A 26954-nucleotide genomic window follows, 5' to 3' on the forward strand; every position below is an offset into this window, starting at 1 on the left:
TTTTAAATTGTATTTATTTACTAGCAAGCTGGTCTCGCTTTGCTCGACATTTTTAATTCTAAGGGAGACAAAACTGAAATAGAATTTGAAAATCCAAGAAAATATTTTAAAGAATTGGTCTTCACTTGTTTAAATAAATTCATTAATTTTTTACTTTGCTTCCTATAACTTTCAGAAAGACAATTTTTGAGAAAAAATACAACCTTAAAAATGATTTTAGGATTTTTGAACACATATACCTTTTTGCCTTTTAAATTCCTTCCTCTTCTTTCCTGACAATTTAAATCAGTGTTCAAGTATTTTTTTTTATTTATTGTAAAGAAAAATAAATACATTTTAATTTGATTCTTTCATTTTAGTTTCTGTTTTTTTCCACGAAGAATATTTGTGAAATATTTCTTCAATCTTATTATGATTAAAATAAAATAAAAATATTCTGGCAAATCTAGAAAATCTTTGGAATCAAATTCAAATCTTATTTCAAAGTATTTTGAATTTCTTTCAAAATTTTTGTTCTGGAAAATCTATAAGAAATAATGATTTGTCTTAGAAATATAGCTTGGTCCAATTTGTCATATATTCCAACAAAATGCAGATTGGATTTTAACCTATTTAAAACATGTCATCAAAATTCTAAAATTAATCTTAATCAGGAAAAATTACTAATGATGTTCCATAAATTATTTTTCAAATTTTTTCAAAAAGATTCGAATTAGCTAGTTTTTCTCTTCTTTTTTTGGGTTGAATTTTGAATTTTAAAGAGTCGAAATTGAAAATGAGCTATGTTTCAAAATGTTATTTTCTTTTTTTTCCCCTGTTTTCTCCTCTTTTAAACCGTTCAATTAAGTGTTTTTTTCATCATTTATTCTCTACAAAAAACCTTCCGTAAAAGGAAAAAAAATGTACGACGGAATGACAGACAGAAATACCTATTTTTTATATACATATATATACATATAGATTTATTTATTAAAGGTAAATTGAGCAAATTGGCTATTTCTGGCAATTTATTTAAGTGTGTATCAAACTGGTAGCCCTTTGCATTAATTAGTACCCAAGAAATAGCTCTTGGTTTCAAAAAGGTTGGTGACCCCTGCAGTAGATATACGAATGGATTGTTAAAATTATTTTTGGGTGCACTCGTTAAGAAGATACAATTATATAACATTGAACTGTTTGATTTATACACGATTAATTTTTTTTATTTATTTTATTTACACCAGGGGTGTCCAAAATTTTTCCACTGAGGGCTGTACACTGACAAATCAAAGCAAGCGGGGGCCATTTTCATAATTTTTATTTTAAAACCAATACAATATATGTATAAAAAATATACATTTAGGCCTCCACTCAGTTATGATCCTGGGGACCCCAAAGGGTTTTGGTCTAAAAAAAATATTAAAAATGTGTCATTATTCAGTATTACTATTTTCATTATTTTTCAAGTTTTAAATCTGTAGATCAACATTAGGGGAAAAAAATGGAAAAAACACAAAATATGCAATATTTTCACCCCATAACATTTTTATGTGGAATATTTGGGATTATATAATAATCGGAGCCTTAATTTAGGATTTTGATATATTATTATTTTTTGAGCAATGACACTTAAAAACAAATCACACTAAAATAATTGGGGATCCAAAAGTGTCCCACTCATTAAAGTGTTAAAAAATAAATTATACATTTTTTTTACCGTTTACTTTTAGCACAATAATCTCGAGATCAACTTCAGATATATCTGTCAATTTTAAGTTTTATTGTTGTTTACGTATTTTGTTTGCATGTTATAGGCCCTTCTTTTCAAAAAAAAAAAACAGCTCAATTTTTTATATGGCAAAACACAAAATATGCAACATTTTCCCCCAAAAATATTTCAAAGTGGAATATTTAATGTGACGTAATCGGGGCCTTGAATAGGTCAATAATTCAAAATGACATTGATGTTGAGTCATTATTATTTTTTAAAGAACAAAACAGCCTGCATGGCAGCTTTGTGTTATAAAAGTAAGCATTGCAACAATTTCTTGTTACATTTCATCTCTTTGCTCTTTCATACCACTTTTTATGTTTTTAATTTTTTTCAATTGTATTCTTAAAATGTGCCACGGGGCCGTTAAAAAATAACCCGCGGGCCGCACTTTGGACACCCCTGATTTACACGATTTAATAAAAAAAAAATGTGTTCTTTTATTTTAAATTGAACAACAAACACACATTTACAGTGGCACACAAAAGTCAAGGCACTTTCAACATAACCAACAAAACATGTCAAGGAAAGAAATCAAAAGCAAATACAGATAGAGTATTAAATATTAATAGACAATAATAAAAAAAATATGAAAAAAGGGACAAAAAGGGCTACGAAAATCACTTCATATGTTTTTAACAAATATATCAATTTAAGGGCCTTTGGACTCTTAATCATCATCCAATATTTGATTGATAATTGTAAACCATTAAGCCAATTAGGAAATGTAGGCCTTACTTTCATAAATGTAGATTTTTTTTTTTGCCTGGAGCATACTTGCCAAACTTGAGACCTCCGAGCTAGCTCCAGCTGAATTTCGGGAGATTTTCGGAAGAAATTTTTTACCGGGAGGTTTTCGGGGGGGGGCGCTGAATTTCGAGAGCCTCCCGGAAAATCCGGGAGGGTTGGCAAGTATGCCCTGGAGCATAACAATGTTGACAAACGTTTCTATCATACACGATTTAATTACTTTATATATCCAGCAGCCCCTTCCCCGAGAGGGACTAGCAGTAGTAAAATGGATGGATGTTTAAGTACTTTATATTTTTACGATATAATTCATAAATACGTTTTTTTTATTAATTGTTTGAAACTTTTATTGGTAGATTGCACAGGACAGTACATATTCCGTACAATTGACCACTAAATTGTGACACCAGAATAAGTTTTTTTTTCAAGTTTTTTAAGTCGGGGTCCACGTTAATCAATTCATGGTATGTTCCTGTTAAACATCCTTAATCGATATGTACCGTTTCCAGTCGTAATTATCATTATTTCTTTCGAAAGTGGCAATTTGATCAACAGAAAAAGGAGAATACGTGTTTTATTGTGAAAGGTCCAAGCGGAAGTGGTCGGTTCATTTGAGCTTGTTTTCAAGATGGCGGCAGGTTGATTCTCGGTGAACAAGTGCACACTTTTCGCGTCTTTTGCCGGTTGCGCTCACAATTAATGTTCGGCGGGAATGAGGAGCGCGGTTCCGTCAAGTGGACCGGATGTCTCGTGTGAAGCAGACGGCGGTGCTATGGCTGCTGATTGCGAGCAGCTGTTTGTTCCTCCTCTTTCAGCTTTATTACTACCGGATGTACGTCAGCAAGGTGAGACGTCTTCCCTTAAAATGTCAAGGTTCATGCCAGGCTGCTCGCACCATAGACAGCGTATTAGTAGGCGCAGCATTGGCTGCTGTGACGCGAGAAATTGGGCCGCCATCTTGAAGTGGTGATGAGGAGCCGGCGAGCAGCCTAAACTGACAGTTGACAGGTAGAAAACAAAGATGGCGTTCAGCGTTTTCCTGCTCAAATGAGCAGGAAAATAGGAATCGGCGGATGACTTTTCACAAGTAAGCTTTAACATTACCTTACTATTTGTTGTATTTTGTGAAAAGAATATTACCACAGAGTTGAGAAGGAGCAAATATCTTCAATAGTGCTAAAATCATAGCCGCTAGCTAACACGAGTATGGCCATAATAGAATTGCTTGTCAATGAAATAAATTACATTTAAAAATGTCATACTTTAATAACAAAGTTGAATGAATTATAAAGATACCGATTGTTAAAGGCCTACTGAAATGAGATTTTCTTATTTAAACGGGGATAGCAGGTTCATTCTATGTGTCATACTTGATCATTTCGCGATATTGCCATATTTTGGGTGAAAGGATTTAGTAGAGAACATCAACAATAAAGTTCGCAACTTTTGGTCGCTAAAAAAGCCTTGCCTGTACCGGAAGTGGCAGACGGTGTGCGCGTGACGTCACAGGTTGTGGAGCTCCTCACATCCTCACATTGTTTACAATCATGGCCAACAGCAGCTAGAGCGATTCGGACCGAGAAAGCGACAATTTCCCCATTATTTTGAGTGAGGATGAAAGATTTGTGGATGAGGAGAGTGAAGGACTAGAAAAAAAAAAAAAGACGAGGGCAGTGAGAGCGATTCAGATGTTATTAGACACATTTACTAGGATAATTCTGTAAAATCCCTTATCTGCTTGTTGTGTTACTAGTGTTTTAGTGAGATTATATAGTCGTACCTGAAAGTCGGAGGGGTGCGGTGACCCTCAGTGTCTCTGAGGGAAGCCACGGAGGAGCCAAGAAAGTCGCAGCTGCCTATTTGACAGCTGCTGCAGGAAGAACGACACGAGCTTTTGTGGGTTCTTCCGAGGATGTCGTAGTCATAATGGTTTGTACAGTCCTTTGAGACATTTGTGATTTAGGGATATATAAATAAACGTTGATTGATTGATTGATGTTGTCTATTACCATTGTTGTCATGTTGTCTATTGCCATTGTTGTTATGTTGTCTATTACCATTGTTGTTATGTTGTCTATTACCATTGTTGTTATGTTGTCTATTGCCATTTTTGTCATGTTGTCTATTGCCATTGTTGTTATGTTGTCTATTACCATTGTTGTTATGTTGTCTATTACCATTGTTGTTATGTTGTCTATTACCATTGTTGTTATGTTGTCTATTACCATTGTTGTTATGTTGTCTATTGCCATTGTTGTTATGTTGTCTACTACCATTGTTGTTATGTTGTCTACTACCATTGTTGTTATGTTGTCTACTACTATTGTTGTTATGTTGTCTATTGCCATTGTTGTTATGTTGTCTACTACCATTGTTGTTATGTTGTCTACTACCATTGTTGTTATGTTGTCTACTACTATTGTTGTTATGTTGTCTACTACTATTGTTGTTATGTTGTCTACTACCATTGTTGTTATGTTGTCTATCACCATTGTTGTTATGTTGTCTACTACCAATGTTGTTATGTTGTCTATTGCCATTGTTGTTATGTTGTCTACTACCATTGTTGTTATGTTGTCTACTACTATTGTTGTTATGTTGTCTATTACCATTGTTGTTATTTTGTCTATTACCATTGTTGTTATGTTGTCTATTACCATTGTTGTTATGTTGTCTATTACCATTGTTGTTATGTTGTCTATTACCATTGTTGTTATGTTGTCTACTACTATTGTTGTTATGTTGTCTACTACTATTGTTGTTATGTCGTTTACTACCATTGTTGTTATGTCGTCTATTACCATTGTTGTTATGTTGTCTATTACCATTTTTGTTATGTTGTCTATTACCATTGTTGTTATGTTGTCTACTACCATTGTGGTATTGTCTATTACCATTGTTGTTATGTTGTCTACTACCATTGTTGTTATGTTGTCTATTACCATTGTTGTTGTGTTGTCTACTACCATTGTTGTTATGTCGTCTATTGCCATTGTTGTTATGTTGTCTACTGCCATTGTTGTTATGTCGTCTATTACCATTGTTGTTATGTTGTCTATTGCCGCTCATGTTTACGGTAAAAGCCGACTTATTAGCACAATTTTCTCACCGAAACCTGCCGGTTGACATGTGGTAGAGAACCATGTTCTCTTGACCGCTGTTCCATATTAAAGCTTACGACAAACAAAAAAACACCGGCTGTGTTTGTGTTGCTACAGCCGGCTACAATACACCGCTTTCCACCAACATCTTTCTTCTTTGACGTCTCCATTATTAATTGAACAAATCACAAAAGATTCAGCAACACAGATGACCAGAATACTGTGTAATTATGTGATTAAAAACATACTACTTTTAGCCGTGATCGGTGCTGGAAGAACATATCTGCTACAACTCGCGCACGCATCATCATACCGCGACGTTTTCAACAGAATACTTTGCGGAAAATTTAAACTTGCAATTTAGTAAACTAAAGCGGCCGTATTGGCATGTGTTGCAATGTTAATATTTCATCATTGATATATAAACTATCAGACTGCGTGGTCGCTAGTAGTGGCTTTCAGGTGGCCTTTAAAGCCAACTGGGGTAAAAGTTAGGACCACAGTCTAGATTGTGAGAGGGGATTTAATATATGTTAGCTAACTAGACCAGTGTTTTTCAACCACTGTGCCGCGTGCCGTGAGATACAGTCTGGTGTGCCGTGGGAGTTGATCTAATTTCATCTATTTGGGTTAGGAGTTTAAGTACCTAGGAGTCTTGTTCACGAGTGGATGGTGAAATCGACAGGCGGATCGGTGCTGCGTCTTCAGTAATGCGGACGCTGTATCGATATATCTTGGTGAAGAAGGAGCTGAGCCGGAAGGCAAAGCTCTCAATTTACCGGTCGATCTACGTTCCCATCCTCACCTATGGTCTTGAGCTTTGGGTTATGACCGAAAGGACAAGATGACGGGTACAAGCGGCCCAAATGAGTTTCCTCCACCGGGGGCAGGGCTCTCCCTTAGGGTGAGAAGCTCTGCCATCCGGGAGGAACTCAAAGTAAAGCCGCTGCTTCTCCACCAGCAGAGAAGGTTAAAAAATGAAACTCCACCAGGTTGTCATGCCTTATTTTGATTTTGTTGTTGTTTCCTGTGTGTGGTGCTTTAGTTCCTGTCTCGCGCTGTTATTTTGGTGACCCTTCCTGTTCTGTTGGTGTTCTCCTGTAGCAGCTTCACGCCTTCCTTTTGAGCGCTATTCCCCCGCACCTGTTTTGTTTTCTCAATCAAGACTATTTAAGTCAGGGGTGTCCAAACTTTTTCCACTGACAAATCAAAGCACGTGGGGGCCAATTTGATATTTTTTCATTTTCAAAACCAATACAATATACACTTCTTTTTTTTTTTTTAATTGTTGGGGCTCACTGAAGTTAGGTCTTAAGGACCCAGAAGGGTTTCAGTCTTAAACAAGGTTCAAAATAGGTCATATATTATTTATTTCATAAAACCCTTGAATTCTACTTCATTATTTGTTTTACTTTTTACGAGCTTTTCCCAAAAAGATTTTCAAAGTGAAATATTTAATGTGAAGTAATTGGATCTCTGAATAGGTCAATAATTCATAACAAAATTAATTTGAATTTATTTATTTATTTATTTATTTTAGCAAAGACAGTTATTACATTCCACTAAAATCCTTAGGGATCCAAAAGATCATAAAAAGGTCATGCTTTTTTTTTTTTTATATTTTTTTTAAATTTTTTATTCAATACTTCAATCTCTATACCAGCTCCAGATAATATATTGTAATTGGTTTAGTATATTTATAATAACAATCAATAGGATAATTAATATAATTAGTATTAATATATAATTAGTATGGACATTTTTTTTTCAAATTTTCATATTTTTTATGTTTGTTGTATTTATGAACTTTTTGTACTTAAAACAATCAATAATTTATAGCAACATTGATTTTTATTCATTATTATTTTTTGAGAAATTATTTAAAAAATTGTGTTATTAGAGTCAACAATGCCACTTTTTCTCGTTGCATTTCACCTATTTGCTCTTTTATTCCACTTTTTAATGTTTAAAATATATATATATTTTAGTATTTTTACAATGATGTGCTGCGGGCCGGTAAAACAGTAGCTGCGGACCGCAAATGGCCCCCGGGCCACACTTTGGACACCCCTGATATAAGTTGTGCGCAGGTTATCCTTCTTTATGGGGACATTGTTGATTGTCATGTCACGTATGGATGTGCTTTGTGGACGCCGTCTTTGCTCCACACGCTGTAAGTTTTTGCTGTTGTCCAGCATTGTTTTTTTTTTACTTTTAAGCCAGTTCAGTTGTACTTTTCTTTTACATAGCCATCCCTGTGCTTCAGTGCCTTTTCCTAGCGGGACTTGCGTTTTGTTCATTTTTGTTTTAAGCCAGGGGTCGGGAACCTTTTTGGCTGAATATTTCAAAATGTATTTCCGTGAGAGCCATATCATATTTTTTAACACTAAATACAACTAAATGCGTGCATTTTTAAGTAAGACCAACATTTTCAGGGTATAAAAAGTCTCTTATTCTTTTTCATAACATTGTTATTCTGAAGCTAACCAATAATAAATAAAATATCATGTCTGTTGATCATGTTCTTGTTTGACCATGTGCTGTTTGTCCTTTGGACTCTTTAAGTTCCTGTTTTTTTTCCACTCCCTTGTCTGGTTTCCTTGGTTACTTCTTTTGTCCACCTGTCTCTGGTGGACAAAATGCCCGCTCACCTGCTTCCCTAGCACTAATCAGAGGCAGCATTTAAGCTTGTCTTTGCCAGTCAGTCGCCCTGGCGTCAATGTGATCTTTTCTTGCTCTGTGCTGACTTGTTTCATGCCTTGCCATAGTTTCGTGCTTCATGCCATGCCAAGTAAGTTTTGTTTGATTTATGTTCATAGTCTGTTTATGCGTTAGCTTTCTTCCTTAGCCCAAGTTGTGCCTCTGCTCTGAGCGATTTTTGTTTGTATCTTTTTTTAGTTTAAATTAAGTCATGTTTTTACCTAAATGCCATGTCCCGAGTAGTCCGTCTGCCTTCCTGGGAGAACGAACCCGCAGCAAGCTGCGACACCCCTCCATCGTGATGTAAAATACTTCTTACCATTAATGCGACTTCTTGAACAGGTGCAGTAGAAAACGGATGGATGGATTTAAATGCATGAGAATGTTTTATATTTTGCACGTTATTTTTAGCACTGTGAATTCCAGCGGAATTATTCATAATTATCGTGTTAAGCAATGTCAGCTAAGATGTACCTGAGAGCCAGATGCAGTCATCAAAAGAGCCACATCTGGCTCTAGAGCCATAGGTTCCCTACCCCTGGTTTAAGCGTTACATACCTTTTTACCTGCACGCTGTGCTCTGCGTATTGGGATCACGACATCCATCCTCGACGCGTTCCGACTTCTACAAAGCAATTAAGTACCTGCTGCCACTTACTGATACGGAGTATTACAAAACATATTTTTTACCCAAATAGGTGAAACTACAACTAATCTCCCACGGCACACCAGACTGTATCTCACGCGGCACAGCGGTTGAAAAACAACCCGGAAGTTCGCCATTTTGGACGACGTCACAACCACAGATATAACCATAGCTACAACTACATACTTTGAGCTGAAAGCCCACGGCCAGCCCGCCTAAGCACGTTGGATAAAAGTTTGACATTGTAGTCAATGGCACAGAAAATTTTATATTTATTTTTATTGTTCACCGATAGGAATTGCCGTTCCAGTGCACTTTTACGAGTTGACGTCAATATTAACCCAGCGGATGGGTTACTTGATGGCAGACGTCTCTGACAATGACATGTGATCTCTTCCACAGTCTGGCCCCCGCCTCCTGAGTAGCACAGCTCACCTGACGGACCACAACCTCCAGTGGGTGAGTGTAGCTAGTGCATCCAGCGGGTTCGTGTAGCGAGTGCATTAAAGGGCTAAGTGTATCAAGTGCATTTAATGGGTGAGTGTAGCTAGTGCCTTTAGGGGTGAGTGTAGCTAGTGCCTTTAGGGGTGAGTGTGGCCATTGCATCCAGCGGGTGAGTGTAGCTAGTGTCCCTTGTGAGTGTAGCGAATGCATTTAGCGGTTTTATCGCAGCTATTTAGTGGTTTAGTGCATCCAGCGGGTGAGTATAGCTGGTGCATTTAACGGGTGGGTGTAGCTAGTGTCCCTAGTGAGTGTAGGTAGTGAATTTAGTGAGTGTAGCAAGTGCATTTAGCCGTTTGTTGAAGCTATTTTATTTAGTGGGATAGTGCATTTCGGGGCTAGTGTAGTTAGTGCATCCAGCAGGTTAGTGTAGTGAGTCTATTACACGGATTAGTGTATCAAGTGCATTTAACGGGTGGGTGTAGCTAGCGCATTTAGTGGGTGAATGTAGCTAGTGCATCCAGCGGGTTAGTGCAGCTAGTGTATTAAACGGATTAGTGTATCGAGTGCATTTAATGGGTGAGTGTAGCTAGTGCATCCAGCGGGTTGGTGCAGCTAGTGTATTAAACGGATTAGTGTATCGAGTGCATTTAATGGGTGAGTGTAGCTAGTGCATCCAGCGGGTTAGTGTAGCGAGTGTATTAAACGGGTTAGTGTATCAAGTGCATTCAATGGGTGAGTGTAGTTAGTGCATTTAGTGGGTGAATGTAGCTAGTGCATTCAGCGGGTTAGTGTGTCAAGTGTATTTAATGGGTGAGTGTAGCTAAAAAAATTTAGTGGGTGAATGTAGCTAGTGCATTCAGCGAGTTAGTGTAGCGAGTCTATTAAATGGATTAGGTTATCAAGTGCATGTAACGGGTGAATGTAGCTAGCGCACTTAGTGGGTGAATGTAGCTAGTGCATTCAGCGAGTTAGTGTAGCGAGTCTATTAAATGGATTAGGTTATCAAGTGCATGTAACGGGTGAATGTAGCTAGCGCACTTAGTGGGTGAATGTAGCTAGTGCATTCAGCGAGTTAGTGTAGCGAGTCTATTAAATGGATTAGGTTATCAAGTGCATGTAACGGGTGAATGTAGCTAGCGCACTTAGTGGGTGAATGTAGCTAGTGCATTCAGCGGGTTAGTGTAGCGAGTGTATTAAACGGATTAGTGTATCGAGTGCATTTTACGGGTGAGTGTAGCTAGAGCATTTAGTGGGTGAATGTAGCTGGTGCATCCAGCGGGTTAGTGTAGCTAGTGTATTAAACGGATTAGTTTATCCAGTGCATTTAATGGGGGAGTGTAGCTAGTGCATCCAGCGGGTTAGTTTAGCAAGTGCATTAAACAGGTTAATGTATCAAGTGTATTTAATGGGTGAGTGTAGCGAGAGCATTTAGTGGGTGACTGTAGCTAGTGTATTCAGCAGGTTAGTGTAGCAAGTGCATTAAACGGGTTAGTGTATCAAGTGCATTTAATGTGTGAGTGTAGCTAGTGCATTTAATGGGTGAGTGTAGCTAATGCCTCCAGCAGTTAAGTGTATCTAGTGACTGTAGCTAATGCCTCCAGCAGTTAAGTGTATCTAGTGCATGTAGTGTGTGACTATAGCTAATGCCTCCAGCAGTTAAGTGTATCTAGTGCATGTAGTGTGTGACTATAGCTAATGCCTCCAGCAGTTAAGTGTATCTAGTGCATGTAGTGTGTGACTGTAGCTAGTGCCTCCAGCAGTTAAGTGTATCTAGTGCATGTAGTGTGTGACTGTAGCTAATGCCTCCAGCAGTTAAGTGTATCTAGTGACTGTAGCTAATGCCTCCAGCAGTTAAGTGTATCTAGTGCATGTAGTGTGTGACTGTATTTAATGCCTCCAGCAGTTAAGTGTATCTACTGCATGTAGTGTGTGACTGTAGTTAGTGCCTCCAGCAGTTAAGTGTATTTAGTGCATGTAGTGTGTCCATCCATCCATTTTCTGCCGCTTATTCCCGTTCGGGGTCGCGGGGGGCGCTGGCGCCTATCTCAGCTACAATCGGGCGGAAGGCGGGGTACACCCTGGACAAGTCGCCACCTCATCGCAGGGCATGTAGTGTGTGACTGTAGCTAATGCCTCCAGCAGTTAAGTGTATCTAGTGCATGTAGTGTGTGACTGTAGCTAATGCCTCCAGCAGTTAAGTGTATCTAGTGCATGTAGTGTGTGACTGTAGCTAGTGCATACAGCAGCTAAGTGTGGCTAGTGCATCTGGGTCAGGAGTGAGTGTAGTTAGTGCCTCCAAGCTCATCCGAATGGTTGCCTCGTCCCCAGCAAACAGTGAAGACGTTCCTGGCGTTGTCACGCCATTTCCACGTACCGCTGTTCCTCGCCGACGTGGCCGTGCTGAGGCGCCTGACCCATGATGCATTGCAGCGAGGCGAGCGTGAGGCGCGCTGCAACTTCCTGTGTACCGGCCGGCCCGTCACGTCCTTCGCCGTCCTCGCCAACGCCTGGAAGTACGACGTGAGTGTCAGCCGTCGGCAAGCGCCTTAGAGCGGCGCCTGGCGGTGACGTCATTATTTCTTCCAGGCTGCTTTTTCATCGGCCGCCGAGCAGAAGGGTTTCGAGGTCCTGGAGCTGCGAGGAGAAGACCCCCGGCTGGCCAGCTTGGACATCCTGTCAGCGCAGGAGATCCCTTTGCACCTCCTGCTCCGCCTCAAGGGTTACTTTATTCAGGTGGGCGGGGCCACGGGACCCCCCCTAAAAAATGTCACTTCTGATAAATCCTGTGGTTTTTGCTTTTATTTTGAAGGTGGTCTTCCTGTACGAGCGTAGCGGTGACTACCTGTGGCACGGTCCGCTGCGCCTCAAAGCGAACACGGATCGCGGCTTTGCGCCGTTCACGCGCCTGGACTTTGGACGCTACGCCGGCGCCTACAACAGGTTCTGTCACGCCATCAAGATGGTTCTTTTTTTTAGCACAGGGGTAGGGAACCTATGGCTCTCGAGCCAGATGTGGCTCTTTTGATGACTGCATCTGGCTCTCAGATAAATCTGACCTGACGTTGCTTAACACGATAATTATGAATAATTTCGCTGGTAATCACAGTGCTAAAAATAACGTGCAAAATATAAAACATTCTCATGCATTTAAATCCATCCATCTATTTTCTACCGCACCTGTTCAAGAAGTCGCATTAATGGTAAGAAGTATTTTATGTCACAATGGGGGGGTCAAAGCTTGCTGCAGGGTTGTTCTCCCAGAAAGGCAGACAGACTACTCGGGACATGGCATTTAGGTAAAAACATGACTTAATTTAAACTAAAAAAAGATACAAATAAAAATCGCTCACAGTAGAGGCACAACTTGGGCTAAAAAAACAAAGCTAACGCATAAACAGACTATGAACATAAATCAAACCAAACTTACTTGGCATGGCATGAAGCACGAAACTATGGCAAGGCATGAAACAAGTCAGCACAGAGCAAGAAAAGATCACATTGACGCCAGGGCGACTGACTGGCAAAGACGAGCTTAAATACTGCCTCTGATTAGTCAATAAATCAATCAATCAATGTTTATTTATATAGCCCCAAATCACTACAATCTGCAGAGGATATTGTACCCTTTCCGACCAAAGTATTGTGGTCTGATGTGTGTATAGGGTGAATTTGCTCCAATAAACGGCTCCAAAATGACTCTCATAAATATAGAATAGAATAGAATGAACTTTATTGTCATTATATTTGCATATAACATGATTAAAGACTCCAACTTAAGGTGCGGTAGTGGGAACAAATATGGGGTGAAATAAATGACATAAGAGGTAATAAAGGAAAAACTAACAATTGAAATAAACAGACTACTCAATCAATCAATCAATGTTTATTTATATAGCCCCAAATCACAAGGCTCTTTTAAAAAATTTCAACAATTTCAAACATCCATCAGGTGGCGCAAATACTGTCTTTTTCCAAACATCTACAGCAGGGGTGTCCAAACTTTTTCCACTGAGGGCCACACACTGAAAAGTCAAAGCGAGCGGGGGCCATTTTGATATTTTTTTATTTAAAAACCAATACAGTAAATGTATAAAAAAAAAAAGTCTACATTTAGGCCTCCACTCAGGCTTGATCCCGGTAAAGCCAAAGGGTTTTGGTCCAAAAAATATAAAAAAATTATCATTATTTAGTATTATTATTATTATTATTATTCAAAGTTTAAATCTCTCGATCAAAATTCAATCAATCAATCAATGTTCATTTATATAGCCCCAAATCACAAATGTCTCAAAGGACTGCACAAATCATTACGACTACAACATCCTCGGAAGAACCCACAAAAGGGCAAGGAAAACTCACACCCAGTGGGCAGGGAGAATTCACATCCAGTGGGACGCCAGTGACAATGCTGACTATGAGAAACCTTGGAGAGGACCTCAGATGTGGGCAACCCCCCCCCTCTAGGGGACCGAAAGCAATGGATGTCGAGCGGGTCAAACATGATACTGTGAAAGTTCAATCCATAGTGGCTCCAACACAGCCGCGAGAGTTCAGTTCAAAGCGGATCCAAGACAGCAGCGAGAGTCCCGTCCACAGGAAACCATCTCAAGCGGAGGCGGATCAGCAGCGTAGAGATGTCCCCAACAGATACACAGGCGAGCGGTCCATCCTGGGTCCCGACGAGCGGTCCATCCTGGGTCTCGACTCTGGACAGCCAGTACTTCATCCATGGTCATCGGACCGGACCCCCTCCACAAGGGAGGGGGGGGACATAGTGCTCGGGAAGCAGATGAGCGGGCATTTTGTCCACCAGAGACAGGTGGACAAAATGAGTAACCAAGGAAACAGGACAAGGGAGTGGAAAAAAACAGGAACTTAAAGAGTCCAAAGGACAATCAGCACATGGCCAAACAAAAACATGATCAACAGACATGACATTTGATTTATTATTGGTTAGCTTCAGAATAACAATCTTAATTAAAAGAACAAGAGACTTATTATACTCTAAAAATGTTGGTCTTACTTAAAAATGCACACATTTAGTTGTATTGAGTGTTAAAAAATATGATATGGCTCTCACGGAAATACATTTTGAAATATTTGGCTTTCATGGCTCTCTCAGCCAAAAAGGTTCCCGACCCCTGTTTTTAGCAGCTAATGACTTCTGCCCCGGCAGGCCACGACTGGTACTGACCGTCTTGGACGGGCTCGACGTTCGAATCCCGCAGAACGTTTCCGACTTCCTGTCCGAGCAGCAGCAAGCTCGCTTCCTGGAGTGCCGTCACCGTGACGCCCGGCGCTTCCTGCAGGTGCGAGACCCCCCGGCAGGTCAAACAAAGCATTGAGTCACATGACCTTTTAAATATGTGTGTGCGTGTGCTTGATCCGTCAGAGCTACCCGGACGACACGACTCCCGACGCCTTGGATTTTCGTAACAAAGCCAAGTCTTTGCTGGGGTTGGCCGCACAAACCCTCACACGTCTCCACGTCCCGTTCTGGATCAGCAGTGGAACCTGCCTCGGTACCACACCTGACATCTGACACTTTTACTGGCGTAGACGTACAAACCCCGTTTCCATATGAGTTGGGAAATTGTGTTAGATGTAAATATAAACAGAATACAATGATTTGCAAATCATTTCCAACCCATATTCAGTTGAATATGCTACAAAGACAACATATTTTATGTTCAAACTGATCAACTTTTTTTTTTTTGCAAATAATCATTAACTTGATGCCAGCAACACGTGACAAAGAAGTTGAAAAAGGTGGTAATAAATACTGATAAAGTTGAGGAATGCTCATCAAACACTTATTTGGAACATCCCACAGGTGTGCAGGCTAATTGGGAACAGGTGGGTGCCATGATTGGGTATAAAAACAGCTTCCCAAAAAATGCTCAGTCTTTCACAAGAAAGGATGGGGCGAGGTACACCCCTTTGTCCACAACTGCGTGAGCAAATAGTCAAACAGTTTAAGAACAACGTTTCTCAAAGTGCAATTGCAAGAAATTTAGGGATTTCAACATCAATATCATCAAAAGGTTCAGAGGATCTGGAGAAATCACTCCACGTAAGCGGCATGGCCGGAAACCAGCATTGGATGACCATGACCTTCAATCCCTCAGACGGCACTGTATCAAAAACCGACATCAATCTCAAAAAGGACATCACCACATGGGCTCAGGAACACTTCAGAAAACCACTGTCACTAAATAGTTTGTCGCTACATCTGTAAGTGCAAGTTAAAGCTCTACTATGCAAAGCGAAAGTCATTTATCAACAACATCCAGAAATGCCGCCGGCTTCTCTGGGCCCGAGATCATTTAAGATGGACTGATGCAAAGTGGAAAAGTGTTCTGTGGTCTGACGAGTCCACATTTCAAATTGTTTTTGGAAATATTCGAAATCGTATCATCCGGAGCAAAGGAGAAGCGAACCATCCAGACTGTTATCGACGCAAAGTTCAAAAGCCAGCATCTGTGATGGTATGGGGGTGCTTTAGTGCCCAAGGCATGAGTAACTTACACATCTGTGAAGGCACCATTAATGCTGAAAGGTACATACAGGTTTTGGAACAACATTTGTTGCCATCTAAGCGCCGTCTTTTTCATGGACGCCCCTGCTTATTTCAGCAAGACAATGCCAAGCCACATTCAGCACGTGTTACAAAAAGAGTGCGGGTACTTTCCTGGCCCGCCTGCAGTCCAGACCTGTCTCCCATTGAAAATGTGTTGCGCATTATGAAGCGTAAAATACGGACTGTCGAACGACTGAAGCTCACCGTAAAACAAGAATGGGAAAAAATTCCACTTTCAAAGCTTCAATAATTAGTTTCCTCAGTTCCTAAACGTTTGAGTGTTGTTCAAAGAAAAGGTGATGTAACACAGTGGTGAACATGCCCTTTCCCAACTACTTTGGCACGTATTGCAGTCATGAAATTCTAAGTTAAATATTATTTGCAAAAAAATATAAAATAAAGTTTATGAGTTTGAACATCAAATATGTTGTCTTTGTAGCATATTCAACTGAATATGGGTTCAAAAGGATTTGCAAATCATTGTATTCTGTTTATATTTACATCTAACGCAATTTCCCAACTCATATGGAAACGGGGTTTGTACTTGGATTTCAGTGAATTACAGCTATATATATATATATATATATATATATATATATACACTGTGTGTCTATATAGCTGCAATTCAAGAAATTCACACCTACTAATTTTTTTAATTTAGTAGGTGTGGGTTATCCACCAGTGCGCTGTATTGTTTATAAAATATGGTAAGGGTACACTAGTAATTACAGATGTCCGATAATATTGGACTGGCGATATTATCAGCCGATAAATGCTTTGAAATGGAATATAGGAAATTATTGGTATTGGTTTCAATAATTATTTTATTTATATTTTTTATTTTTTTGTCCTATCCAGCTTCTCAGGCAAATCATTAAGGTTGATGTAGATCGGCTGTTCAGATTGAGCCCAGTTTATAATTTCCTGTAATACAGTACACCAGGAAGTCTTGCACTAAATAAGGACTATGTTATTGTTTACTTTGCTACTCCAGTATACTCTGGACTGAAGCTGTGTGCCTTCATTGTTTTTGTAGCTGTTGTTTTGAGGCATCCATCCATCCATTTTCTACCGCCTGTCCCTTTTTTGGGTCGCATGTTAAAAAAAAGACCGTGTCCCTCGGGAAGTCCTGTGGGGAGTGCTCAGAGAGTATGGGGTATCGGACTGTCTTATTGTGGCGGTCCTCTCCCTGTACGATCAGTGCCAGAGCTTGGTCCGCATTGCCGGCAGTAAGTCGGACACATTTCCAGTGAGGGTTGGACTCCGCCAAGGCTGTCCTTTGTCACCGATTCTGTTCATAACTTTTATGGACAGAATTTCTAGGCGCAGTCAAGGCGTTGAGGGGTTCCGGTTTGGTGGCCACGGGATTAGGTCTCTGCTTTTTGCAGATGATGTGGTCCTGATGGCTTCATCTGACCGGGATCTTCAGCTCTCACTGGATCGGTTCGCAGCCGAGTGTGAAGCGACCGGAATGAGAATCAGCACCTCCAAGTCCGAGTCCATGGTTCTCGCCCGGAAAAGGGTGGAGTGCCATCTCCGGGTTGGGGAAGAGACCCTGCCCCAAGTGGAGGAGTTCAAGTACCTAGGAGTCTTGTTCACGAGTGAGGGAAGAGTGGATCGTGAGATCGACAGGTGGATCGGTGCGGCGTCTTCAGTAATGCGGACGTTGTATCGATCCGTTGTGGTGAAGAAGGAGCTGAGCCGGAAGGCAAAGCTCTCAATTTACCGGTCGATCTACGTTCCCATCCTCACCTATGGTCATGAGCTTTGGGTCATGACCGAAAGGATAAGATCACGGGTACAAGCGGCCGAAATGAGTTTCCTCCGCCGGGTGGCGGGTCTCTCCCTTAGAGATAGGGTGAGAAGCTCTGCCATCCGGGAGGAACTCAAAGTAAAGCCGCTGCTCCTCCACATGGAGAGGAGCCAGATGAGGTGGTTCGGGCATCTGGTCAGGATGCCACCCGAACGCCTCCCTAGGGAGGTGTTTAGGGCACGTCCAGCTGGTAGGAGGCCACGGGGAAGACCCAGGACACGTTGGGAAGATTATGTCTCCCGGCTGGCCTGGGAACGCCTCGGGATCCCCCGGGAAGAGCTAGACGAAGTGGCTGGAGATAGGGAAGTCTGGGCTTCCCTGCTTAGGCTGCTGCCCCCGCGACCCGACCTCGGATAAGCGGAAGATGATGGATGGATGGATGGATGTTAAAAAAAAAAAATAATAATAATGCTCTTTGTGAAAGTCAAAGTATTGTCCTTCCCATAGTTTTAGAGGGCATCAGGATTATCTCAAGGAGAGCATGTCCCCCAATGAGGCATGTTAAAGAAAAATAATGCATTTTGTGACTTCAATAATAAGTAGGGCAGTGCCATGTTGGCACTTTTTTTCTTGATTTATTTTGGAAAACCTTGTTACATTGTTTAATGCATCCAGCGGGGCATCACAATAAAATTAGGCATAATAATGTGTTAATTCCACCACTGCATATATTGGGATCGGTAATTAAGAGCTGGACGATATCGGCAAAAAAGCCATTATCGGACGTCTCTACTAATAATAGAACACACATGTATAGATTCTAACCCAGTGGTCCCCAACCACCTGATTGGTACCGGGCCGCAGAATAATTTTTTATTAATTTTTATTTAAAAAAGTGAAGTGAAGTGAATTATATTTATATAGCGCTTTTCTCTAGTGACTCAAAGCGCTTTACATGGTGAATCCCAATATCTAAATTACATTTAATCCACTGTGGGTGGCACTGGATTAAATTGGTTACTCAAAATAGTTTATCATAAATTAACAGTTTATTTTAAATTTACAACAGAATCAAATATAACATATCAGGATCTAAATCAGAAATACTTTAATAATCCCCGAAGGGAAAGTAACATTTTCAGCACAATTCCATTCAAGAGTGGACAAACATGACAGGGAAACAGAACAGGTTCAAACATTACAGGGAGACAGAACAGGATCAAACATTACAAGGAGACAGAACAGGATCAATCATTACAAGGAGACAGAACAGGATCAAACGTTACAGGGAGACAGAACAGGATCAAACATTACAAGGAGACAGAACAGGATCAAACATTTCAGGGAGACAGAACAGGATCAAACGTTACAGGAAGACAGAAAAGGATCAAACATTACAAGGAGACAGAACAGGATCAAACATTACAAGGAGACAGAACAGGATCAAACGTTACAGGAAAACAGAACAGGATCAAACATTACAGGGAGACAGAACAGGATCAAACATTACAAGGAGACAGAACAGGATCAAACATTACAAGGAGACAGAACAGGATCAAACGTTACAGGGAGACAGAACAGGATCAAACATTATAGGGAGACAGAACAGGATCAAACATTACAGGGAGACAGAACACGATCAAACATTACAGGAAGACAGAACAGGATCAAACATTACAGGGAGACAGAACAGGATCAAACATTACAGGGAGACAGAACAGGATCAAACATTACAGGGAGACAGAACAGGATCAAACATTACAAGGAGACAGAACAGGATCAAACGTTACAGGGAGACAGAACAGGATCAAACATTACAAGGAGACAGAACAGGATCAAACGTTACAGGAAGACAGAACAGGATCAAACATTACAAACATTGTCCTTGGGTAAAGTGTCTTGCCCAAGGACACAACGGCAGTGACTAGGATGGTGGAAGCGGGAATCGAACCTGGAACCCTCAAGTTGCTGGCACGGCCACTCTACCAAAAATATATATATTTTTTATTTTATTTTAATTAAATCAACATAAAAAACACAATATACACTTACAATTAGAAAACCTCCCTTGTTCATGACAAAAAGGGAGTTTTTTTTTCTTTTTGACAAAAAAAAAAAAAAAGGACCCCCTTCACCCCCGGGCCGCGGGACAAATTATTAAGCGTCCGCGGATACAAAAAGGTCGGGGACCACTGCTCTAACCCACCCAGATAGGGACAAGCAGTAGAAAATTGATGGACATGCAATATTTCTGCTGCTATTTCGCCCCCCCCCCCCTGCAGGCTGGTTCAGGCAGTGCAGCATCATCTCATACAGCCGGGACGTCGACATCGGCATTTTTATCAGCGACTTCCGCTCCGACATCATCACTGCCTTCCAAGCGGTCGGCCTGTCACTCAAGCACAAGTTCGGAAAGGTGACGACGTGGTTTGCCCGAGCTCTTATTGTGAAGGTCTTTGATTGACGTTTGACCCTTTTTGTCTGCAAGGTGGAGGACAGCTTAGAACTTTCTTTTGTAAAAGACGACGTCAAGCTGGACATCTTCTTCTTCTACCAGGAGCGAGACATCATCTGGAACGGCGGCACGCAGGTCAAGAGCGGCAGGAAATTCAAGTACGTAAAATACGACCGACATGTCTACAACCAGAGTGCTGCTGCAACTATGAACCTGGCAGGATTTAGGACCGCCCCCAGAATGATTAAAGCACCTGTGACAGGTACACCTTCCCTCACTTCTCGTTGTGCTGGGCGGAGCTGGCGGAGGTCAAAGTTCGTGTCCCGTGTCAGACCCTGGACTACGTGGCAGCCAATTACGGGCCGTCGTGGAGCGTCCCGCTAAGGACGTGGGACTGGAAGTCTTCTCCGAGCAACGTGCAGGAAAATGGGGTGTGGCCTCTTTCTCAGTGGGAGACGCTGATTCAAGTTTACTGACTTTCATCAAAACATCCCTGCATTCTTTCGTCTTAAACTTGTATAAAAATACTTTAAAAAAAAAAAGAAAAACTTGTGTGCCGTCAATAAAATACATTAAAAGACGTGCATGCCACAAAAAAAATAACAAAGTACAAGAAAACCTTGCATACTATCAGTAAAATACATTAAAAACCTTGTATGGCACTGATAAAATACAATTTAAAAAAGATAAACTGCATTTAAATGAAATAAATTAAAACACTTGTATGATACCGATACAATTCATGAAAAATAAAACACATTAAAATGATTAACAACCTTGTACCTCTCCAATAAAATACGTTAAAAAAAAATCAATATACATGTTTTTAAAATTAAACACATGAAAAAGACTTGTATAATACCAGTAAAATACATTCAAATTATTTGTACACCTCCAATAAAGTACATTTATAAATGATGAAAGACATGAAAAATTTGTATGCCACCAATAAAATACAATAAAACAATTATTAAATGCATTTAAATTAAATACATAAAAACACTTGTATGATACCAATACAATTCATGAAAAATATCCATCCATCCATTTTCTGCCGCGCTGGTGCTTATCTCAGCTACAACCGGGCGGAAGGCGGGGTACACCCTGGACAAGTCGGCACCTCATCGCAGTTCATGAAAAATAAAACACATTAAAATGATTAAAAACCTTGTACATCTCCAATAAAATACTTTCAAAAAAATAGAGACATAAAAATATAAATAAATGAAAAAAGAACTTGTATAGTACCAGTAAAAAACATCCATCCATCCATTTTCTACCGCTTATTCCCTTTCGGGGTGGCGGGGGGCGCTGGTGCCTATCTCAGCTACAATCGGGCGGAAGGCGGGGTACACCCTGGACAAGTCGGCACCTCATCGCAGTTCGTGAAAAATAAAACACATTAAAATGATTAAAAACCTTGTACATCTCCAATAAAATACATTCAAAAAAATAAAGACATAAAAATATAAATAAATGGAAAAAAAACTTGTATAGTACCAGTAAAAAACATAAAGATTAAAATACATTCAAAATATTTTACAGTACATTAAAATTTTTTGTACACCACCAATAAAGTACATTTATAAATGACGAAAGACATGACAAACTTGTATGCCACCAATAAAATACAATAAAACAATGATAAAATGCATTTACATTAAATACATAAAAACACTTCTATGATACCAATACAATTCATGAAAAATATCCATCCATCCATTTTCTGCCGCTTATTCTCTTTGGGGTCACTGGTGCCTATCTCAGCTACAATTAGGCGGAAGACGGGGTACACCATGGACAAGTCGGCACCTCATCGCAGTTCATGAAAAATAAAACACGTTAAAATGATTAAAAACCTTGTACATCTCCAATAAAATACATTCAAAAAAATAAAGACATAAAAATATAAATAAATGAAAAAAGAACTTGTATAGTACCAGTAAAAAACATAAGGATTAAAATACATTCAAAATAATATACATTAGAATTATTTGTACACCACCAATAAAGTACATTTAAAAAACGATGAAAGACTTGACGAATTTCTATGCCAACAATAACACAGTTTTTAAAAAATGCATTTAAATTGAATACATAAAAACACTTGTATGATACCAATAAAATTCATAAAAAATTTAACATTAAAAATTATTAAAAACCTTGTTTATCTCTAATAAAAAATTTTAAAAAACGCTAAAATTAAATACATGAAAAAAAACTTGTATACTAGTACCATTAATGTAATTGTAAATACATTTAAAATAATTGTACATCACCAATAAAGTGCATTTTAAAAATTATAAAATACGTGACAAACTTGTATGCCACCAATAAAATACAAAAAAAGCAAAGTACATGAAAACTTTATATACCATCAATGAAATAAATTAAAAACCACTAATAAAATACAATTAAAAAAATTATACAATTCATCCATCCATCCATTTTTTACCGCTTATTCCCTTTAGGGTCGCGGGGGGCGCTGGTGCCTATGTCAGCTACAATCAGGCGGAAGGCGGGGTACACCCTGGACAAGTCGGCACCTCATCGCAGTTCATGAAAAATAAAACACATTAAAATGATTAAAAACCTTGTACATCTCCAATAAAATACATTCAAAAAAATAAAGACAGAAAAATATAAATAAATGGAAAAAAAACTTGTATAGTACATTAAAAAACATAAAATTGAAATAAATTCCAAATAATATACATAAAAATTATTTGTACACCACCAATAAAGTACATTTAAAAAATGATGAAAGACTTGACGAATTTGTATGCCAACAATAACCCAATTTTTAAAAATGCATTTAAATTGAACACATAAAAACACTTGTATGATACCAATAAAATTAATGCAAAATTTAACATTAAAAATTATTAAAAACCTTGTTTGTCTCTAATAAAACATAAAAAAACTTTTATACTACCAGTACAATACATGTAAATGTAAATACACTTAAAATAATCTAATTTACAATAATTGTACATCACCAATAAAGTGCATTTAAAAAATTATAAAATACGTGACAAACTTGTATGCCACCAATAAAATACAAAAAAAGCAAAGTACGTAAATACTTTATATACCATCAATAAAATACATTAAAAACCTTGCACACCACTAATAAAATACAATAAAAAAATTTATAAAATTCATCCATCCATCCATTTCCTACCGCTTATTCCTTTCGGTGTCGCGGGGTGGTCATTCATTTACATTAAATACATAAAAACACTCTTATGATACCAATACAATTTATGAAAAATTAAATACATTAAAAAGGTTGAAAACCTCGTACATATCCAATAAAATACATTTAAATTAATTACATACATTTTTTTAAAATGATTAAATACGTAACAAACTTGTATGCCACCAATAACAGTTTTTTAAAATGCATTTAAATTGAATACATAAAAACACTTGTATGATACCAATAAAATTCATGAAAAATGTAACATTAAAAATGATTAAAAACCTTGTTTATCTCTAATAAAACATTACAAAAAACGCTAAAATTAAATACATGAACAAAAAACTTGTATACAACCAGTACAATACATGTAAATGTAAATACATTTAAAATAATATAATTTAAAATAATTGTACATCACCAATAAAGTGCATTTAAAAAATGATAAAATACGTGACAAACTTGTATGCCACCAATAAAATACAAAAAAAGCAAAGTACGTAAATACTTTATATACCATCAATAAAATACATTAAAAACCTTGCACGCCACTAATAAAATACAATAAAAAAATTATAAAATTCATCCATTTTCTACCGCTTATTCCTTTACATTAAATACATAAAAACACTTGTATGATACCAATACAATTTATGAAAAATGAAATACATTAAAAACAATTAAAAACCTTGTACATCTCCAATAAAATACATTTAAAAAATTATAAAAAACATTTAAATTAAATACATACAAAAATTTTAAGATGATTAATTACGTAACAAAACATGTATGCCACCAATAGAATACAAAAAACAAAGTACATGAAAACCTTGTATAGAATCAGTAAAATACATTAAAAACGTTCTATGCCACTTATAAAATACAATAAAACAATTATAAAATGCATTTAAATTAAATACATAAAAACACTGATATGATCCCAATATAATTCATGAAAAATGAAACACATTAAAAATGATTAAAAACAATAAAATACATTCAAAAAAACAATAAAATTGATTAAAGTTAAATACATAAAAATATAAATACATTAATTAAAACTTTTATAGTACCAGTAAAATACATAAAAATGTAAATACATTCAAAATAATATTCTTAAAATCAATTTGTACACCACCAATGAAGTACATTTTAAAAATGATGAAATACATGACAATATACTGAATTTTTATACACAATTTTTTTACACTGAATTTTTATACACATTTTTTTTACACTTAATTTTCATACACAGATTGTTTTTACAATGAATTTTTATCCACTGAATTGTGTTAAACTGAATATTTATACACTGATTTTTTTACACTGACTTTTTTTTACGCTGAATTATTTTATACGGAAATATTTTTACACTGAACTTTTTTCACTGTACTCGTCAACATAATTTAATGTGGCAAAAAAAATTCTGTTCACAAAGTTCAAAGTTCAAAATTACGTTACATAAACTCTAACGGACATAAAATTTTTGAACTGCTGCCCTCGGGACAATAAAATGCCAAACAAACAGATTTAAGAACACTTTTTCCCCGAGAGCAATAGTGTCGCTGAACACAAGACGGACAAAAGACAGACTGTGCTTGTGAGCTGTGTGCTTGGTATTTTATGATTTTTTTGCATTATTTTTATCTATTTATCTGAGTACCATGTTCTCATGTTTTTTTATGTCATTATAAATTTGCACTAAATGGTGTTTTGGGCACGTCCGACCGGTAGGAGGCCACAGGGAAGACCCAGGACACCTTGGGAAGACTATGTCTCCCAGCTGGCCTGGGAACGCCTCGGGATCCCCCGGGAAGAGCTGGACAAAGTTGCTGGGGAGAGGGAAGTCTGGGGTTGCCTGCTTAGGCTGCTGCCCCCGGGACTGGACTTCGGCTAAGTGGAAGAAGATGGATGGATCGACAAAAATAATAATAGGGCAGCACGGTGGAGGAGGGGTTAGTGCGTCTACCTCACAATACGAAGGTCCTAAGTAGTCCTGGGTTCAATCCCAGGCTCGGGATCTTTCTGTGTGGAGTTTGCATGTTCTCCCCATGACTGCGTGGCTTCCCTCCGGGTACTCCGGCTTCCTCCCACTTCCAAAGACATGCACCTGGGGATAGGCCCCTCCCACCTCCAAAGACATGCACCTGGGGATAGGCCCCTCCCACTTCCAAAGACATGCACCTGGGGATAGGCCCCTCCCACCTCCAAAGACATGCACCTGGGGATAGGCCCCTCCCACTTCCAAAGACATGCACCTGGGGATAGGTTGATTGGCAACACTAAATTGGCCCTAGTGTGTGACTGTTGTCCTTCTATCTGTGTTGGCCCTGCAATGAGGGGGCGACTTGTCAGAGGTGTACCCCGACTTCCGCCCGATTGTAGCTGAGATAGGCACCAGCGCCCCCTGCAACCCCAAAGGGAATAAGCGGTAGTAAATGGATGGACGGAAATATTTATTTGTAAAAAACACTTTACATTGAGTAAACAACTTCAAAGTGCTACAGTGTATTAAAAAAAAATTGAAATAAAAAGATAATGAAAAACAAAACAGCTCTATAGCTACAACTAGTATGTGTATATCTAAAAATAAAAAGAAGTTAAAAAAAAGAAAAGAAGGGTTTTTAAGCCTTTTTTAAAAGCCTCCACAGTCTGTGGTGCCCTCGGGTGGTCAGGGTGAGTGTTCCACAGACTGGATGGATAGTTTGGTTGCAATTTCGTTGTACAATACACAATTATATTCTATTGTACATTAATTCATTGTCCCCATAAAAATTGGTAATAAAGACACAAATCAGCCTTCATAATATTGTAGCTGAGATAGGCGCCAGCGCCCCCCGCGGCCCCAAAGGGAATAAGCGGTATTAAATGGATGGACGGAAATATTCATTTGTAAAAAACACTTTACATTGAGTAAACAACCTCAAAGGGCTACAGTGTATTAAAAAAAATAGAAATAAAAAGATAATGAAAAATAAAACACCTTGATAGCTACAACTAGTATGCATATATCTAAAAAAAAAAAAGAAGGGTTTTTAAGCCTTTTTTAAAAGCTTCCACAGTCTGTGGTGCCCTCAGGTGGTCAGGGTGAGTGTTCCACAGACTCAATGGATAGTTTGGTTGCAATTTCGTTGAACAATACACTATTGTGAAGTGAATTATATTTATATAGCGCTTTTTCTCAAGTGACTCAAAGCGCTTTACATAGTGAAACCCAATATCTAAGTTACATTCAAACCAGTGTGGGTGGCACTGGGAGCAGGTGGGTAAAGTGTCTTGCCCAAGGACACGACGGCAGTGACTAGGTTGGCAGAAGCGGGAATCGAACCTGCAGCCCTCAAGTTGCTGGCACGGCCACTCTACCAACCGAGCTATTCTATTCTACATTAATTCATTGTCTCCCCCCAAAAAATTGGTAATAAAGACACAAATTAGCCTTCATAATATTTAGCTAATCAAGTTGTTCTTGTTTTGTCCCAATTCGGACATTTTTTTACGTTTCATGACAATTTTTAGGAGTTATGTTGCTAACTAACAATTTACATAAGTATTAAACAGAAGCCATAGTGAACG

The 26954-nt window shown here is 38.6% G+C and overlaps 1 protein-coding gene across 2 annotated transcripts; it reads left to right on the forward strand.

Moving 5' to 3' along the window:
- Positions 1-3093: 3093 nt before the first annotated feature.
- Positions 3094-26952, forward strand: fktn (fukutin). 2 transcript variants are annotated; one of them, XM_061876257.1, is made up of 10 exons: positions 3094-3345; positions 9350-9406; positions 11720-11911; positions 11978-12124; positions 12201-12331; positions 14568-14700; positions 14784-14913; positions 20007-20140; positions 20213-20337; positions 20442-26952. In XM_061876257.1, the coding sequence occupies exons 1-10, from the start codon at positions 3244-3246 to the stop codon at positions 20653-20655; spliced, it is 1365 nt and encodes a 454-aa protein (XP_061732241.1). In that variant the 5' UTR covers positions 3094-3243; the 3' UTR covers positions 20656-26952. The 2 variants fall into 2 exon arrangements, with proteins under 2 accessions (XP_061732241.1, XP_061732242.1); XM_061876258.1 differs by lacking the exon at positions 3094-3345 and adding an exon at positions 4265-4429.
- Positions 26953-26954: the final 2 nt, after the last annotated feature.

Source organism: Nerophis ophidion, linkage group LG17, assembly GCF_033978795.1.
Source record: "Nerophis ophidion isolate RoL-2023_Sa linkage group LG17, RoL_Noph_v1.0, whole genome shotgun sequence".
Lineage (NCBI taxonomy): Eukaryota > Metazoa > Chordata > Actinopteri > Syngnathiformes > Syngnathidae > Nerophis > Nerophis ophidion.